The sequence below is a fragment of the Empidonax traillii genome, unplaced genomic scaffold (genome assembly GCF_003031625.1).
Source record: "Empidonax traillii isolate 1590-97213 ecotype Southwest subspecies unplaced genomic scaffold, ASM303162v1 scaffold818:size281096, whole genome shotgun sequence".
NCBI lineage: Eukaryota > Metazoa > Chordata > Aves > Passeriformes > Tyrannidae > Empidonax > Empidonax traillii.
In genome coordinates this window covers 112,114-129,768 of record NW_020956011.1, presented here as the reverse complement: position 1 = coordinate 129,768, position 17,655 = coordinate 112,114, and the positions used below count along the sequence as shown (strand labels likewise).

Here is a 17,655-nt window from a genome sequence, read left to right as displayed (position 1 = left end):
GAGGAAGAGAGGAGATGAAAAATTAAGCCAGAACTAAGGTGCTTGGAAAGCTCGAAGCTTAAGAGTTGTTTCTGGGTACGTCAGTTTAACCTTCAAATGCACCAGGCATTTCTTTCCTTCTCTTCAAAGTAACACTTTTAAGTCCCAAAATTTGACTTTGAAGCTGAGATCAATGCTGGTAATGTTCTCATAACACCAACTCCCACTGGAGGTGAAATTGGGAAGGGGGGGGGGGACTTGTAGTTTGTTCAGAAATTCCACACAACACACCAGGCAAGTGATTTTTTTGCATCAGCTGTGCTTGCCTAAGTAGGACAGGGAATTTTAATCTTGCAGAAGCACTCAGAGCCTCACCAGCTCCTACTGACCCAGCACCTCTCAAAGCCAACTAATTCATGGTCTGGCTCTCAGCTGCTTCTGTCCCACAGCCTGTGAAATCCTCCAGGGGTGTGGGCTGCTTGTGACACCCCACAGATCAGAAGCAAAGGAAAGTATCTGGTGTTGGTTGGCATAAATTTGCCACATGGGGGTCTGTGCTTCTGTTGAGCAGATACAGTATGTTGTGAGATGAGAAAAGTCTCCAATCTTATATCACAGCTAGCCTAAGAGGGTACCCTGAATTCCCAAGTTATTTTGGGGGCTGGTGGTTGATTTATCACCGATTTGTAACTGCCCTCAGTATTACCCAGCAGCAGGGCAAGAGACAAGAAATCAAGATCAAAAGGTATTTAATACTGTAAGTGAATTTATTAAATCTGCACCCATCCACCAGAAAACCTTGATCTTCAAAGCACTGTGCAAACACTAACCAGCTAATGACTCCCTGAGCAAAGCCACAGCAATGGCTATTTTTAACACATCTATTATTTGTTTGTGCTCATAAAAGGAGGTTTTGTGCCATCAGCTTATTTAGCCAAGCACAGAAGGGAGAAAAGTGAATGTGAACAGGGGAGGAAGGAAGGGTTGTGGAATGTCTTGATTGGGTTCCCCATGCATCAATTAATGAAAATGGCTGGATGAAACAGGAGCAGGTGAAGATAAGTGTGACAGAGCCACAAAACAAGGAAAAAAAGTGAATTTATTACTAGACAGAAATATCTCTTGAAGGAAAAAAGGCTGGTTGCTAATGGTCTTTTCAGTCTAGCACAGAGAGGCCTAATGAGGACCAGTGGCAGGAAAAGTCAAGTAATTCAAAGCCCAACTGTTATCAGAGACAAAATTAGCCTCTGGAATGAGTTACAAAGCCAAATGGGGAATTTCTCACCTTTTTTTTTTTTTTTCAAATGCAGGTAAGGATTTAGTGCACATCCTCTGGAGAGATGTGTGAGAAGGTGTACAACCTGACTGGGTAGCTGAGGGCAGATATGCCTTTTCCTCCTCTGAACTTTCCCACAGTGTGAGACACCTCCAAGTGACACAGAGAGAAAGAGAGAGAGAGAGATGGGCTCCTCTGGAGGGACATGATGAACGTGTCAGATCAGAGGGCTGGAGCCCCTCTGCTCTGGAGACAGGTTGAGACAGCTGGAGTGGCTCAGTCTGGAGAAGAGAACACTCCAGAGAGATCTTAGAGCCCCTTCCAGTGCCTGAAGGAGGGTACAAAAGAGGTGGAGAGGGACTTTGGTCAAGAGCCTGGAGTGACAGGACGAGGGGGAATGGCTTCAAACTGAAAGAGGGCAGGGTTAGACTCGATATTGGGAAGAAATTCTATACTGTGGGGGTGGTGAGGCCCTGGTACAGGTTGTCCAGAGAAGCTGCCCCATCCCTGGAAGTGTTTCAGGCCTGGTTGGATGGAGCTTTGAACAACCTGGGATAGTGGACTGTGTTCCTGCCCACGGTCAGGGGTTGGAATGAGGTGGTCCCTTTAAGGTCCCTTCCAACCCAAACCATTTTATGACTCTATGACAGAGACACAGCCATATTTCACATTTTTCCTGCGCCCTCTGGGGCCAAATTTGCCCTCTCTCTTTCCATTGGAACGTGGGAGGGGGTCAGATCTGATGACCCGCAGCTCCGTGATTCTCAGGTGCCGATTGCCCACACCCTCCCCCGCCACGCCAAACCCCATTTCCCAGCGCGTTAAGTGGAAAGCGCTGCCCATCCCGGAGCAAACCCCCCCCTCCCCTCCCCTCCCCTCCCCTCCCCATCCCACCGCGTCCCGCGGAGTGTCCGGGGCTGGCAGGGTGACCCTGGCATTCCTTTACAGGGACACACAGACCCCTCAGCGCGCCGGGGGCAGGATCCGACCCTCACCTTCCCCCCTCCACCCCCGCTCTTCCCACCCCACCTGCGGCCCGGAGGAGCCGCTCGCTGCCTCTCCCTGCCTCTTCCCCATCCATAGGGGGCGGGGGCCGCGCTGCGGAGGAGCCCGTCCTGCACCAGGCGGCGGAGGCAGAGCGAGCGCCCCGCCGGCACCGCGGGCTGCGGCGGCCGTGCCCGCGCCGCCTTCCTCCTCCTCCTCCTCCCCCTCCTCCTTCTCCTCCTCCTCCTCCTCTTCCCATTCCTCCTCCCGCTGCTCCCGCTGCCCTCCCCGGCTCCGCTCGCCGTCCCGCCCGGCCGCCCCGCGCGCGGCTCCTTCCCCCTATGGATGGGAAGGCAGCGCCCAACGGCGTGGCCACCATCGAGGACCGGATCCTGCGCATCACCGGCTACTATGGATATTACCCGGGATACTCCAGCCAGAAAAGTAAGGCGCCCTCCCGCCTCTCCCGGCCCTTCGCGGGGGGGGGGGGGGGGATGGTGTGTGCGTGTGCGGAGGGGGGCGTCGGCAGAGCCCGTGGCCCCCCCAAAATTCCCCCCTTCCCCCCCGTCCCCCCCATCGCTTGGGGTGCGCGTGGGGTCTCCGCTGTCCCCCCCGGAGCTCTGCGGATGGAGAAGGGGGCGGCGGCGCTTGGCCGAGGAACTTCGCGGCTCGGGGGGGGCAGCGGGGGCCTCTTGCTGTGGTTTTGGGGTTTATTTTTAATATTTTCATATTTTTAATTTCCATCCCCCCACGGTGTGTGTGGGGGGGTTCGCTCTCCGGGTGCCCCGCGCCCGCCGCACCGGGAAAGTTTCGGTCCCGGTGGGTCCCCCCCTCCCCACCCCGCCCCGGGCGGGCGCTTCGGCGCGAAGCTCCTGAATTATTCATCTTCCTCCCCAAACTGATGGGATTTTTCCAGAAAAGTGGGGAGTTACCGATGGGGGCTTCACTCCGTGCCGTTTGAATACGAGACACTTGTGGTTTAGGAGTTTGGTGTTGGTTTGGGGTCTTTTTATTTAGTTATTTATTTATTTATATATTATACGTGTGTGTTTTTACTTACTTATTTCCCTTAAACGAAGAAGCAGAAATTAAAGCAGTTGGTCCTCGCAGAAATTGCCTATCTTTTGCTTTTGAAGTTTGTAACTGGGAGCAGCGGGTTTCTGGCAGCCGGGAGGACCTCAGTGGGTTTCTCTGGAATTCTGGCGGTCCCAGTGCTCTCTGTTCGATGGGGAAAGTTTGGCTGATGGAAGAAATGATTCATTTTTAACCACCCAGGAAATATATGCAGTCGGGTTTTACTGTGTTAATAGTTGCTTTGCAGTTGGCAAAAGCTACGACATGCCACAGCTTAAAAAAACAAAAAGGGGAATTGAGGCAAAGTGGTGGGGTTTGTTTGGGGGGTGGGGAGGGGAAGGAAAAGCGAGAAACCCACCTTGGTGAGGTAAGCACTAAGGAACAGACTTTCCTCTGAATATTTAAACTCTCCTCGGAATCAGAGGGGGGGAACTGCTTTCCAGAACAGGCGGTGCAGTGCTCTCCAGCTCCAATGCAACAATAAACCAAAACACAGCGAATAAACTGCTAAATATGAGACAAACACGTCTGTGGGATTTTTTTTTTTTTTTTGGATGGAGGAAAGCCATGCACTGAAAACACTTAAAAATAAGAAATAATAATTCCTTTGTGTAAAATGGTCAGCTGAACAATCCCTGTGGTTTTATCCAGCTGTTGTTTGTGGCACGTTAACAGCACGGCAGGTGTTACGGGCATTTGTCTGGTGAGGTCACTTGGTTTTTCTGTAGTCAGAAGAGTTGGGAAGAAGCTCAGAACAGTCTGGAGGAATGACTGTATGTCAGTCCAGGGACTATTCAAGTGGAATCAGTGCCCCAAATTCTGCAGCAATTCCAGATCATGTGTACAGTGTGATTTACCAGAGAAGGGTGAGGATTCTGGCTTAATACTTTGTCCCAAGTTTGCTTCGGTGTCAGAATGCAATTTTTCAGTCTGCAGCAACACTCCCACTCTATCAATCTGTAGACCTGAATTCAGTATTGGCAGTGCAAGTGCTCTGTGTGGTGCAGTGGCAGTGCCAGGAGACAACTGCCTGGACAAAGAGAAGCTCTTTTAGTCCAGGACCAGGTTCTGCAGATGCTACGAAGGGCACCTACTTAAAATTAGACAAAGCATATCAAGAGAGGCCAAGGCTTTCAGAAGTGCTGACTCTTGGGATTTTATTGCAAGTCTCCCAGCCTTTTGTGCCTTTGATGACAGGGTGCTGAGGAAAAAAAACAAAAGGGATTGGTAGCTCATGTTTTGCTGGTTGAAGAAAACAAGCTACGTTTGTGGTCATCATGCTTGAAGAGGAAAACTGCAAGTGCATAACTCAGAGGTATCCCAGTAATTAAATGCCTGTCCAGTACAGTGGCCCTGAGTAAATGAAAAGCATGAACTCTTTCTGAGCTGTGAATGGTTTTTAAATAAGTTTTGGAACCATCCCCATAGTTTTTGGAGTGTTTGCAGTTGGTGGGTGAATGCTTTATCCCTGTGCCTGTGAGTTTTGGGTTTATAAAGCACTTTAATGTTCTGCAGTTTTCACAAAGACGTTCTGCCCTCACCTGGGGTAAGAAAAGGACTCCTTCAGGCATCATGAACACACATCCTCTTGGCATTTGGGCAGCGAGAGTCACTCTTGCAGGTCCTGGCTTGGAGTTCTCACTCCATTCCTGTGTCTTGGCTTTGGCCAAGAGTGGTGCTGCTTCAGAGTTCTGCTTGACTGGCGGTTCTTGCCACGGCTGATTGTTCACACAGCAGCAGGACTGTCAACATGTAAACACTCAGGGTGGGGAGTTTGTACAACCAACCATTAATGGAGTTCCTATCTCAGTTTGTGTAGGTGAGGGCATGGCTGTTGTCACTGCTGTCCAAATTCAGTTTTAGTGCAGGTGGGTAGTGCTGGTGCCTTTGGCTGGTGAGCAGCATGCTGGTGGGGGGCAGTGTGCTCAGAATCCCAGGCAGGCTGTGTCCCTGCCCTCCCCAGTGGCAGAGGAGCTGTTGTCCTGTCCCTGTGCCCAAACCTGTGGGGGTGTGCAATCATCTGCTTGTGCTGTCACCTCACTCCTGCCTGGGTCTGAAGGGTGCCTGAGGATGAGCTGCTGCCCCCAGGATGGCTTTGGGCTGTCACCCCCTTAGGCCTGACCAGAGAGCTGGCCAGGCACCAGACGGGGGTGTTATTTGGATGGTGACAACCTGCTGATGGTCACCACCTTCCCTGAGGCTCCTCTTTGTCCCCAGCCTGTGGTGCCCACCTAGGGACTGGAAAATTTACTGAGGAAAGCTGAAGGCAGGGCTGGGTGGCTGCTCTTCTGCTCACTCTTGGGGAGGATCTGGAAAATGACAAAAAGCCCTCAAGACTCTGTGAATTGTGCTGGTGATTTACATCCCTCCCTCAGTAGATCAGCAAGTATTCCATGGTTTAACAGGAGACCATGCCAGGACTGGTCACAAATGGCCATGGAATGTAATGTCAGAAGACTGTGGTGTTCAGGAGCTGTTATCACAGAGAACTGCAGTATTTTCTAGTGACTTTTGCCTCATCTATATTTTTGTGCACTAACCCACTTCACACTTGGAGTGTCCATGTGATGAGTCTTTTGGTACTTTTATCATTTTTAATTGTCCTTACAAAAGTTACTAGAGAAGGAAAATACCTATTTTATTTCCCTGTAAATCATCTAAAAAAGCAGAGGCACGTGTTTTGGTCTGGTATTTACATCCATGTGTGTTGCAAAATTCCTGTATCCTGCCTAATAAGTCACAGGAATTGGAAAAACGTAATATGTTTTTTTTCCCTCCCCGACTTGGTGGTAAAATGCAAAAGGCTTTTCCTGATCTCAGTCAACCTGTACTTCTATAGGAAGAAAGAGGGGCTGTGCCTCTCCTCCAATCAATTTCTTTGGAGTTACTCCGTAATTTCCAGGTCATGGTGCTGGTGTAGATCAGATGCTCCAGCCTCTATCCTGGAACTGCAGATGGTGCTCCCATGTTAGTGACCACAAACAGTAGGAAACTCTCTTCCCTCTCCAAATCTTTGCCATAACTTCTCATTCTACTCGGACTTTTTTGCTGGTAATACAATCACATTTAGTGTTTCCAGGCTCAAGAGTTTGTATGTTTCTTTTTTGTTTGTTTGTTTTTTTGTTTGGTTTTTTTGTTTGGTTTTGTTTGTTTGGTTTTTGTTTGGTTTTTGTTTTTCTTTCTTTTTTTCACCCTTTCCAACTGCCACCCCATCTGCCTTTCATGTCAGTACTGAAACCTTTTTTACTTTCACATTACAAAGTTCTTCTCCTTCAAGTCTGTCCTAACACCTCTTCTGTGCCTTCCGCTGAATCAAAACCGATCCAGTGAAAGTTTCTCGTCTCTAATCTTCATCAACTTCACCAAGTCCACCTCCAAGTCAAGTTTCTGTCTGTGTAATGTCTTTCTGATGGAGCCTTCCCAGCATCCACACGGTCCTATGTCTTGCAGGATGCTCTCGGCATCGCAGATCTGCATTTCTGCAGTGCTGTTTTCTCAGGCCTGGACAGGCACAGCATAAATGCACTGAACAAACAGTGGTTCATCTCATGGGGCAGCACCTTTTTTTTTTTCTTTTTTTTCAAATCATGTTTGGGGAGCTTTGCATGTCTGGAGGATTTGATTCCCACTCCAGCAGGTCACGAGTGCCCATCTCCACCAGGCGCTTGCCAGACTTTTAAACTGGTCCCTGTGCTGATTCGATCTCTTCTTCTCCTCTCCTTCAGGCCTGACCTGAAGCCATAGAGTTGTGTAAGCTCCTGGAAGCAGCAGGTGCTGCCACGTGGCTGTGCAGCAGTGGGACTGTGACACTGGGCTCACAGTGTGACACTGGGTGACCACCCCTGCGGTGCAGCCACATGGCCAGGCGTGTCTGCCAGCGAGCTGGAGAGCCCTCACACCAGAGTGTGACCTTAGCAGTGCTTGGCACCTGGGCTGAAATGCTGAACCTGTCTTTACTAATAGCACAGTCACTGTCAGGAATAAGCCATTATGTTTTCTTACTCCCCGAGAACAGCTCAAGCAAGGTTTTCTGCTTTAATTTGGCAAGTTCAGCCTCAAGTCAGCAATGTGAACTTAAGCATCTGCTTAAGTCTGAACTTGCACTAAGCCACTGGGCTTTGATGATGTGTTTAAAGTTAAGTCCACGCTTAATTGCTTTGCCTTAATAAGACATGGCATGCTGAGCCAGCACCGCCGGCTTGACAATTCGGCTCTCGCTCTCTGCGTGGAGTAAAAGGCTGTGGAGGGAAAAGCTAACTCTGAAACACTGGAGAGAATTTTCTCCTGGTTATCACAGCAGCTGTGCCAGCAGCTCTGCTGCAGTGCAAATCACATGGCAAGCCCAGATCATCTCTGCTTACTGAACACCCTGCCCTCCTGGTGGCTTGTCACTTCCAGCCAGAGGAACAAAGTCTCCGTCTGTTTACTGGAGGCTCCCAGCTGCTTCTCCAGCTCTTCCCAGAGCCCTTGGTTTCCCTGTGCAGAGCAAACACGATGGAGAGACTGGGAAAGGGGCAGCTGAGGAAAGGTGCTTTGAATTTGCTGGTGGATGAGCTGTGTTTGAGGGCTCTGGGAGGGAGGCAGTGGTGGTGTCTCGATCAGTCTCTGCGTGAGTTGAAGTCTCGGGGCTGTTTTAGCTTGTGCCAGTTGTGGCAGCTGGCCCTGTGCCACCTGGTGCTGTTTGAGCTGCAAGGACATCAGATGCAGGGCTAGGCCAAAATAAGCTTTATTTTAAAGCCCTTCCTTTCCCCATGGGACAGGGATTGTCCATAGGGGGGTTATTCCCTAGGAGGATGTGAATTGCAAACTGCCAGATTAACAGTATTTTCCTCCCCCACTCTGGGGCACAAATGGGTGTCATGCCACAGGATGTTGTGGTTTTCTCTCCTCACAGGCTTGTCTCTCTGTCCAGGTAAAATAAATTGTGGCTGTGTATCAGCACTGGTAGCGATAACTTAAGAAGTTATTTTTTTCAACAGAACAGATTTTGTCAATACTCCTTTGCTGACTAGTTTTGGTAGGACCAAGTATGTATTCTTTAATGGAATGGGGCAAGGCTTTGTGTGGATTTTTGTTTGTGCTGGAAGGGACAGCCTGGCAGCCTTAAACTTGTGCCTCTAATGTAGGACCTCCCCTCCTCACCTGGGGACTCCAGGTGTTTTGGAAGATGAGGGGTCCCACCAGCTGGGAGGACAGGAAACTAGTTCAGTCCTTGGCCTTTCCTCAGGGACTGATTCAGCCTCTTGGGATGAAATCTCTGGGGAGCTGAGCTGTGAAACTGCAGTCCTGGACTGTGGGTACAGTTCTGGACATCTGTGGGCAGGAGGGATGAATTCAGATTGGGAAGAACAGCATGGTGAGCAGGGCAGTGAGGAGCATTATCCTTGGATGAGGGGACTGACAGAGCTTGGCTTGTGGAGGCTGGCCAAGGTGGGAGCAGGGCTGCTGCTCCAAATACATCCTGGGAGGACGAACAAGGGAATGTAGGAAAGAAGAGTTATTTAAACTGAAATTGCCTGTTGGCACACAGACAAATGGGTATGAACAGGCCATGAATAAATTAAGGCTGGAAATTAGCAGAAGGCTGAAATTAATGGCCAAAAATCTCACACAGTCTTATGTATTTAAATAAGAATTATTTCCCAAGCTTTAAAGGTGCCTCATAGAGAAGTTTGCCAGGATTTTGAGAAAAATTACCCCCATTTGGCAGGCAAAATCGAGGCAGTAAGGTGTGGGGAGCAATGCTAATTTGCCAGAGGTTGTTCAGAACAAGCCATAAAGTTTGATGGAGCGATCTCTGCCTCCGCTGCTGACTGCACAGCAGGTCTGGTGCTGCACCTGGGCTGGTGCTGAGGGTGGGAGAGGTGCTTGCAGTACCTTGGTAGCTCTCTACGTGTGCTCTGTGCCTGCTTTTCAGTTCCCCTGCCCTCCTGGGCTCATTTGCTCCAGCCCTTCTCCCATCACCCCTGGTGTTCCCCAGGGCTCAGAGCTGGGCCCAGTCCTGTTTAACATCTTGACTGGTGATCTGGATGAGGGCATTGAGTGCACCCACAGTAAAGTCATGGATGACACCCAGCTGGGTGGGAGTGTTGATCTGCTGGAGGGTAGGAAGGACCTGCAGAGGCATCTGGGCAGGCTGGACTGATGGGCTGAGGCCAGCTGTATGAATTTCAACAGGGTAAAGTGCTGGGTCCTGCACTTGGGCCACAACAACCCCATGGAGCACTCCAGGCTGGGGGAAGAGTGTCTGGAATGCTAAGAATGAAAAGGACCTGGGGGTGCAGCTCAACAGGGGCTGAACACGAGCCAGAGTGTGCCCAGGGGGGCAAGAAGGACAATGATATCCTGGCCTGTACCAGCCATAGCGTGGCCAGCAGGACTGGGGAAGTGATTGCCCTCCCTTGCTGGGCACTGGTGAGGCCCCTCAGTTCAAGAAAGACATTGAGGGGCTGGAGCATGTCCAGGGAAGGGCAGCAGAGCTGGGAAAGGGTCTTGAGGGTAAGCTCTGTAAGAAGCAACTGAGGGAGCTGGGGGGATTCAGCCTGGAGAAAAGGAGGCTCAGGGGGGACCTTCTCCCTCTCTGCAACTCCCTGACAGGATGGTGGAGCCAGGTGGGGTTTGGGCTCTGCTCCCAGGCAACCAGCAGTAGTATGAGAGGACAGAGCCTCAGGCTGCACCAGGGGAGGTTCAGGTTGGACATCAGGAGGAATTTCTTTGTGGAAAGGGTAGTGAAGGATTTGAATGGACTGCTCATGGAGGTGATGGAGTCGCCACCTTCTAGGTGTTCAAGAAATGAGTGGACATGGCTCTGAGTGTCTAGTTGTCAAGGTGGTGATCCAAGGTTGCACTCAAAGATCTCAGAGGTCTTTTCCAACCTAAATGATTCTGTGGTTCTGTGATTATTGCAGAAAGGCTTCCTCGCTGCCCAGCCCTCTGGGTGATGGATGGGCTATTTCCTGCTGCTTTGCCTCACTTGGCTCCATTCACCTGAGGTGGCTTTAACCTCACTCAACTTGACATCATCCTGGGCTGCGTGGAGCTGCAAGCTTCCTTCTTTTCTTGTTTTTCCTAAAAGTGTGGCTGCTGTGTTAGGAAATGACCTGCTGTGAGGTCCTACTCGCTCTCCTGGGGTGCACAGGAGGGATATCCCTCATTCTGACCGTCCTTCCAGCACTCATTCCCTGACATCGCCTTCCCCATCCTCTCAGGCTGCATATTCGGTCTCGCTTAAACGTTGTAAAATAATATTCCAAGGTGACAGATGGTTCTGGCAGACTTTTATCCCTCCAGTGCTCGCATTCCTGTTTCTCTAATAGTGGCTTTAAAGGTTTGCAATTATTTCCTCTGCACATTTGGAAATTGATGGGCTTTTGCTCAGCTGCCTGCCTGGGAATTCACCCATGAAAGTGAACTTGCAGCTTTGCTGTTTGCTGAAGGATTGGTGGCGGGAGGTTTTTTCACATAAACCTGCTGCTGGATGATCACATAATAATGAATAATGAAAATGCCTGCAAGAAAAGGTCGGTGTCGCTCTGTGGCAAACGTGCAAATAGGGTGGGGGGGAAAGAAAGTGAAGTGCTTAACTGACCGGGTAAATTATTCACCAAGTGGAGCAGCTCTACTTACTTAGTGAGACTGGAAACCTTTTTTTTTTTTTGGTTGTGGTGAGGTGAAGTGAGACTCCCTGGTGGCCTTCACTTTGGGCTGGCCCCTCTGCAGAGTGGCAGATTTCACTGCACAGAGATAGAAGCTGTGAGGTTTTTGTGAGCTAATAGCCAGGGTATGGCTTTCACAGCCACAGCAGAGCTGTAAAGTGAGAGCATCCCGGGCACTTTGAGTGGCAAGAGTGAATTTATTCAGGATGTGTTCAACTGACAGGCTTTTGGTGTGTCTACCACACAAAAACCTTTCTGTTATTACTTTAAAAACACGTCGAGTCTTCCTAGACCTCCCTTGCAAATACTCCTGATAAAACGGGCTTGCCCTTTCCTGCCTGCAGCTGGGCTGGAGCAGGGGGAGTGAAGTGGGGGAGTGAGAAAGGTGCTTCTGCTGTTCTTTTGTAGGAAGTAGAAGGTGATTTGCTCCTCTTCTGGTTTCTATATGAGCTAAAGCAAGGGAACAGGATTCAGATCTAGAGGTAGACGATGATGTTTCCTGCTGTTTCTGGCAATCTTAAAGCTGTTCTTTGTCTCAAAGCTGTTTTTAACTGATACAAGAAGAGCTCCCATGCCTGTTTTTTCATTTAAGTTTCCAGTTTCATATTGGACAGGGAAGAAGGGAGAGACAAGTACCACCATGGCAGCTCATGAGTCAGTACAGCTTCACCAAAACAAGTCTACCAGACACACTACTAGAGCAGTCATAGTCCTGGCAGTGATCCCTCCATCCAGAGTGAGAAAGACATTGTAGCTTGAATCCAACCTGGCAACTATTTCAGTTTTATTTCTTCTTGCTTGTTTTATGCCCGAGAAGTGGCTGTTTATGGCACTGAAAAAGCACCGCTTGAGCAATCGCCTGCTTTTATATACAATATACAATAGTGCAGCTCTCTCTCTTCCTGTGGAGCCTTGGTCTTCTGAGGGACATTTTTGATGAGGGTTAACACCCCCCTCTATTATTACTGGGGTAGTTGGAGATGCTGTGCACTTCGCTGAAAAAAATACCTCCCCACTGGGGACTGATTTTTCGTAGGATTCGTGGGAACACAACAGTGCAGGCCCATTCCAGCTAATGGGCATCATGTACCTGGGTGTCTGAGGACAGCCCTGAAATCATCTGCTGCTGTGCCTGAGTAAGATAAGCATGAGGCAGGGCTGGAACACGTGTTCTCTGCCGGGGAGAGAAAAGAGATCACATTAGTTTTCACAGCGTGATTTATATTTGGCATCTTAAGTAACATGGCACAGTTAAGGAGCAGTTGATAGTGCAGTCATTTATGACCCTTTTCTTTGATATATCCGAATCCTGGAACTTTTAACTCCTTTCTTTGACAAAGCTCGCCATGTGGAGCGTGCAGCCCTGGAATTGTGTGGGTGCAGATTGGGGTTTTTCTCTGCACGGTGCCAGAAATAACCTGTTGTGTGATACGTTACAGGGGTAGGATTTGTAGCAGCTTGAGTGCGAGTGGGATGCTTCAAAGTGCTTCACCAGAGGAAATTCTTCGATGCTGACAGCGTGGATGGCAGGAAGGTGAACTCTTCGTGGTGCTTCTGCACTGTGGTTTGGGATTCTACCTGGGGAGGATTGGTCCCACGTGTGAGAAAGCATTTACTCAACGCTCAGTGAGCCTGCTGACACAAAGAGCAGGTGGAGAATGACCGAACTTAGCATTTACCAGGAAAAGAAAAACATGCTTGATGGGTTTTCCTAAGTTTCTATCAATTCTTGCTTCTTTTCAGGGTGGGATGGAATGGGGGGAAAAAAAAAAAGTGAGGAATTAGATAAAAAGAAAATTTTAAGCATTTTGAGAATGTTTCTTCAGAGGAAAAAGAATCCGGGGCTGGAATATCACTGAAGAAGTGCCACTTTTCACATGCCTTGCAAAACAAACGTTGCAGGGAGGAACAAAAGACATTTTTCAGCAGAAGGACTTAGCTGAGCTGTTGTGGGTGTGCCAAGGCCTGCCTTCTGTCCCTGCCCTCGGGGGCCCTTTGGCGGCGGGCACGGGTTTGTCTGTGGTTGGGTGACGTGAAGGGGGGAGCGTTGGACTGACTTCAGTGTGCAGTGAAGTGCACAACTGTCCCCTGGCCTGGTGTCTTCATGGAGCTGTGTGTCCAGGAGTGTTCCTTCTGAAGGCCACCCGCTCTGGGGTGCAAACCTCACTGAGTCATCTTAGAAGGCTGGGGTTTTCCTTCACCTGTAGGTGCACTGCAGCATCTGAAAGCAGTGAAGCTTAGCTGGGTTTTTCCAAGGCACCCTTTTTGTCTCAGTGCTGGAAAGGAGGTTAATTAGACCACAAATTAGGGCAACTCTATTTCTGGCAGGGGTCTGTGTGGTGTTTTTTGTGCTCGTCTGCTTTGAAGTGAATTCAGAGCGACTCTTTTGAGCGTCCCTGTGAAGACAGGCATCCCCAGCTGTGGGCTTGGAGAAGGCAGCCAGAAAAAAAGATGTCTGCATGTGGGCAGACTCCAGAGAACTGCCTTCAACTTAGGTGTTCACACAGCTACAGCAGAGGCTCTTCTGAGAGCCAGAGTCTCTTAGGCAGAGCTGGAAGTGCCACTGGTGAGCCTGTGCGTGGCTGCAGTGCCCTCAGACTTGGGGTGCCTAAATTTTAGATGCACTTCCATGAAAGTGTGGCCCCTAATTGTTATTGGTGTAAAATATTTACACAGTATAGTGAAGTTTCATAGCGCTTTGTGGAGTTTACAGCTTCGAGGAGTTAAAGGAAATGGGAGGTACAGCTCTCAGATTTGCCCTGTGCAGGGGAATGGAGGGTAGAGGAAATCTGTCACTGTCCACATTATTAACAGATATCTCCTGTTAAAAAGATCTCTTATTTTAGCTGGGATCTCGGATTTAATGTGGTAGTAGTAGTAGTAGTAAGGGACAGAACTCAGCTGGCTGGATTCAGATTTACTTTAGTTCCAAAGCTGTGTGGGATGTTCAGAGCTGAGGATGTTCTTGGTTTGGTTGTGGAAAAAAAGTTAACCCCTTTTAAAAATGATTTTCTGATAAGCACAGCTTTGGAGAACAACGTCAGGGTTCTGATAATTTTCTGTGTTTTTTTTGTCCTCCCCATGATGAAGCATTTCTAATGGTTTGTTACCTGGCAAAAGATCACCTTAGAATGGGTGAATCTTCTGGTGTCTTAATGACCACTGCCCTTCACACCCTGCCTGTGGATGATGGATGGTGTGTGACTGCCTAAAGCGAGTAATCTTATTTTATTTGTGATCCCCAAGTTTTTCTACTTGGTACTGTGGACAGAAACTGCAGTTCAGAGCAGCCTGAATTGCCAAGTATCCTCCTTGCACACAAAGACAAGATTCATGGGACTTCATTTGTGGGGTTACAGTCCTCTCCTGCCATATCCAGGTGTTCAGAAGCAGCTGCATCTGAAATCCAGCTGGAATTGCACAGTGCAGTTTGAACTGACTGTGTAGATACTGGTTCTTCGGCTGCATTTCTGCTTTCCCTGTGTATCTCAGGGGCTGAAGCCACTGTCCTTGGTCCTGACTTTCCCGTCTCATCCCATCCTCCCTTCTCTCCCTGTGTCTGTGGCATCGGCCCAGGCTGGTTGAAGGGACAGACCTAAAAGGAAACATATTTAGTACTTTTGATGTGCAGAATCCTTTTTATTTATTTATTTATTTTTTATTTTATATAAGTTATGAACAAAAATCGTGTCTGTGCATTCCCAAACTGAAGAATACATGATTGCTCTTCCCAGCCTTCCTCTGAGAACAGGCTTTGACATCATTCATACTCTATAATTTATGGTATTTTTGTAGCACTCTGTTAAGGTCTGCAAGAGAGCGAAAGGGATGATTTAGAAGGCAAAGAATAGTCCTGTGCCTTCTGGTGGGTCTGTGACTGAGCAGGTTCCTGCTCTCTGGGGTTGCTACCGGGTCTCTCTTTTATCATGGAATCATTTTTCCTGCTCCTTGGAGTTTCTACTGGGTCTCTCTTTTAGAGTGGAATCGTTTTTTAAGGATGATGTTGTTTTCCTTAATGTAAGCACTTGCTCCTTGTCAAACACATCCTCGTATGCCCTGTTAGGACTTTGCGCCTCGTTCCAGGGTGTTTCAAAAGCAAATTACAGAACGTCTTGTAGCTCGTCAGCTGTTGATTTTTTTAACCTGGTTTCTTAAGGAAACCAGGCTTATGTTGAACATCATATCCCTCACCCTACTCCCTCTCCCTGTAAAATCCAAGCAAACTTGCCTGGAGTCAGAGAGAGTGAAAGGCACGAAACCCTGGCGGGCCTTACGAAAACGCGTGGCCAGCTGGAAGAAGGGGGCCCTTGGTTCTCCCCCTGGTGGGAAAGCTGTAGAATGAGCTCACTCCTGAAGATGAGATGGACTGCACACAGTTTCTGGGATCTCATTAAAGCCACATCTGGGGAACACCCAGCTTCAGACTGTGGTGATGTGCCGGGAAGGGTATGATGGAGGCTCCTGGTGCATTTCCACCTGTCACTGATCTGTGCCTTAGGAAATTCTTGGTGTACATATATTTTAGTAGCTCTTAGTGGACATTCCTTCCATGCATTTGTAGGGAAGTGACTTTGTCCGTTCTGCTGCTGCAGGATTTCTTTTCTCTGTTGCTCCTGGCTCTTTGGACGTGGCTCTTCAGCTGAGGAACGAGGATAACTCCCGTGAAGCCTTGGAGTCAGGTCCTCCCCCACCCCCCAGTATGTGTGGTGAGAGAGGAGGAGAAAGGGAACAAAACACTGCCCTGTTCAGCGTGAATAAACATCCTGTGGAGCTAACACATGTTTTATTCCATAATTCCTTCCAGCACGGGGATAAGATGCAGCCTGGGAGGAGAGGACTTGGCTGTTTGGCTGCTTCCTCAGGGGCTGTGGTGGGGGATGCCAGGAGTCTCACAGGGCACACCTGCCTTTGTTTGGGGCTTTGAGACGATGCAGTAAAAACCATAAAACGGTTCCAGAGGACAGTTTCAGGTTCTGGTCTGGAATTCAGTGAAGACAGGATTGCTTTGCAGAACCACAGCTGTTGGTAAAGGTCTGCAGAGCATCCCAGACAACGGTTGTGAACCCTTTGCAGTTCTAAAAAAAATGGAGAGGACGGGCTTGTTTTATTAAGGCCACAGAAAATGTTATCAAATATTCATGATGATCATCTCCTCTTATTTGAAATAATAAATCCAATGTTAATTTTGTGCTTGCAGAAAACTGGTAGTGGCTGTTGGCCCCCTATTTCTTTGCTGGCGTTTTGTACTGATAATATTTAATATTTTATCTACTTTGCAAGGATGTTATTAGGCTTACAAGTATGTCATGGTGCCCAGAGAAGGAAAAGTGAGCTTCTCCCTCTTTTTCCTGCAGGTTAGAGAGATATAGGCTCCTGCAGTAATTTCAGACTCCCTGAGAGCCCAGGGAAAGAAAACATTGTGCACAAGAGGGCTCACATAAAGCATGAAAGTTTGTTAGCAAATTTAAAACCCAGTATAACTCTTAGCTTTAAAGCAAACGATAAAGAAATGCCACCAGTTCTGTTTATTTTAAAGGCTAAGTTTTTAGAAGTTGTTTTTGTAACTCATGCCATCCATTGTGTTGCCAGCTATGACATTTCTGACCCTTGTGGAAAATCAAAATTTGACATTGTAGTGACTGCACTGAACATGGAAATGTGCTGCAGGGTTTTTATAAATAGGATTTAAAGCACCCATCCCGTAGTTGCATTTTATTATTCTGCTGTTTGTGTTTTTGTTGGTTATTTATGTTCCCCAAAATGAATGCTAATTTTTAATATCACCATGTGGCAACAACATGAAGCCTTTTTAGTCACTGCTGCTGTGCAAAGTATTGTAAAGTCTGACATCCCTTTGAAGAACTGTTCTTAACCACTGCTGCTATTTTTATTTTTGAGTTGTTCTCCATTAGAATATTTTTTATTTTGTCCTCGTCTGCCATGAATTTTTGAAACACTTTCAGATCAATTTAAGACAAATCAATCGAGGTCTTTCCTCCTCCTGTGTTTTCCCCCCTCTTATTAACTTTTACTGGACCGTGCCTTCGAAAATCTAGTTGAAAGGGTTTTTTTTCCTTGAACTCCAAAGAGTCTTTAGAGAAATATCTGCCAGAAGCACTGACCTACAAAATCTATTAGGCTCTCCCTACTGGTGTAAACTCATTTATGTAATGCTGCTGGATGGGAGGGCAAAATACAAAATTCAGTCTTGCTTTCATAAGCATAAGTGCAACTAAGTGGCTGATAATGAGATAATGTTTGCAAACCTACAGAAAGTGGTTTATGAAGTTTTCTCCGTTTTTTTTTTTTACCTTATGGATTTGCAGAGATTCCTTGAGGGCTGAGACCTTAAGGAAGGTTTAACACCCGAGTGCTGGCAGCCAGGTACTCTGGGCTGGTTCTTGACCTCTGGGAGCGTGGCAGGAAAACCAGCCTGACACCCCCCAGTGAGAGAGCTCTGAGAAGAGAGGTGCTGGAAGTTATCAGGGAAACGAATTCAGTTGTCTGTGCTGTTCAAACGTGTTTTCCTGCGTTGTTTGTGGTCCTTGCAGTGCCAGGAGAGGGCTGGGTGGGGTCCTGTGCTGAAGGGAACCGGGAAATCCCAGAATCCAAAGCAGAATCACAGAGTATTCAGTTGGAAAGGTCCCACAAGGGTCATCGAGTCCAACTCTTGAGTGAAGGGTGACT

At 48.3% G+C, this 17,655-nt stretch overlaps 1 protein-coding gene across 2 annotated transcripts in view; it reads left to right on the top strand.

The window, feature by feature from the left end:
• The first annotated feature begins 2,532 nt into the window (after positions 1-2,532).
• The window catches only part of SLC35F4 (solute carrier family 35 member F4), a 115,846-nt gene continuing 100,723 nt past the window's right edge, over positions 2,533-17,655 (top strand). For both annotated transcript variants that reach the window (XM_027901886.1, XM_027901884.1), the window contains exon 1: positions 2,533-2,683. In XM_027901886.1, coding sequence (XP_027757687.1) covers positions 2,581-2,683 — 103 coding nt within the window. In that variant the 5' untranslated portion in view covers positions 2,533-2,580. The remainder of the gene's footprint in view (positions 2,684-17,655) is intronic.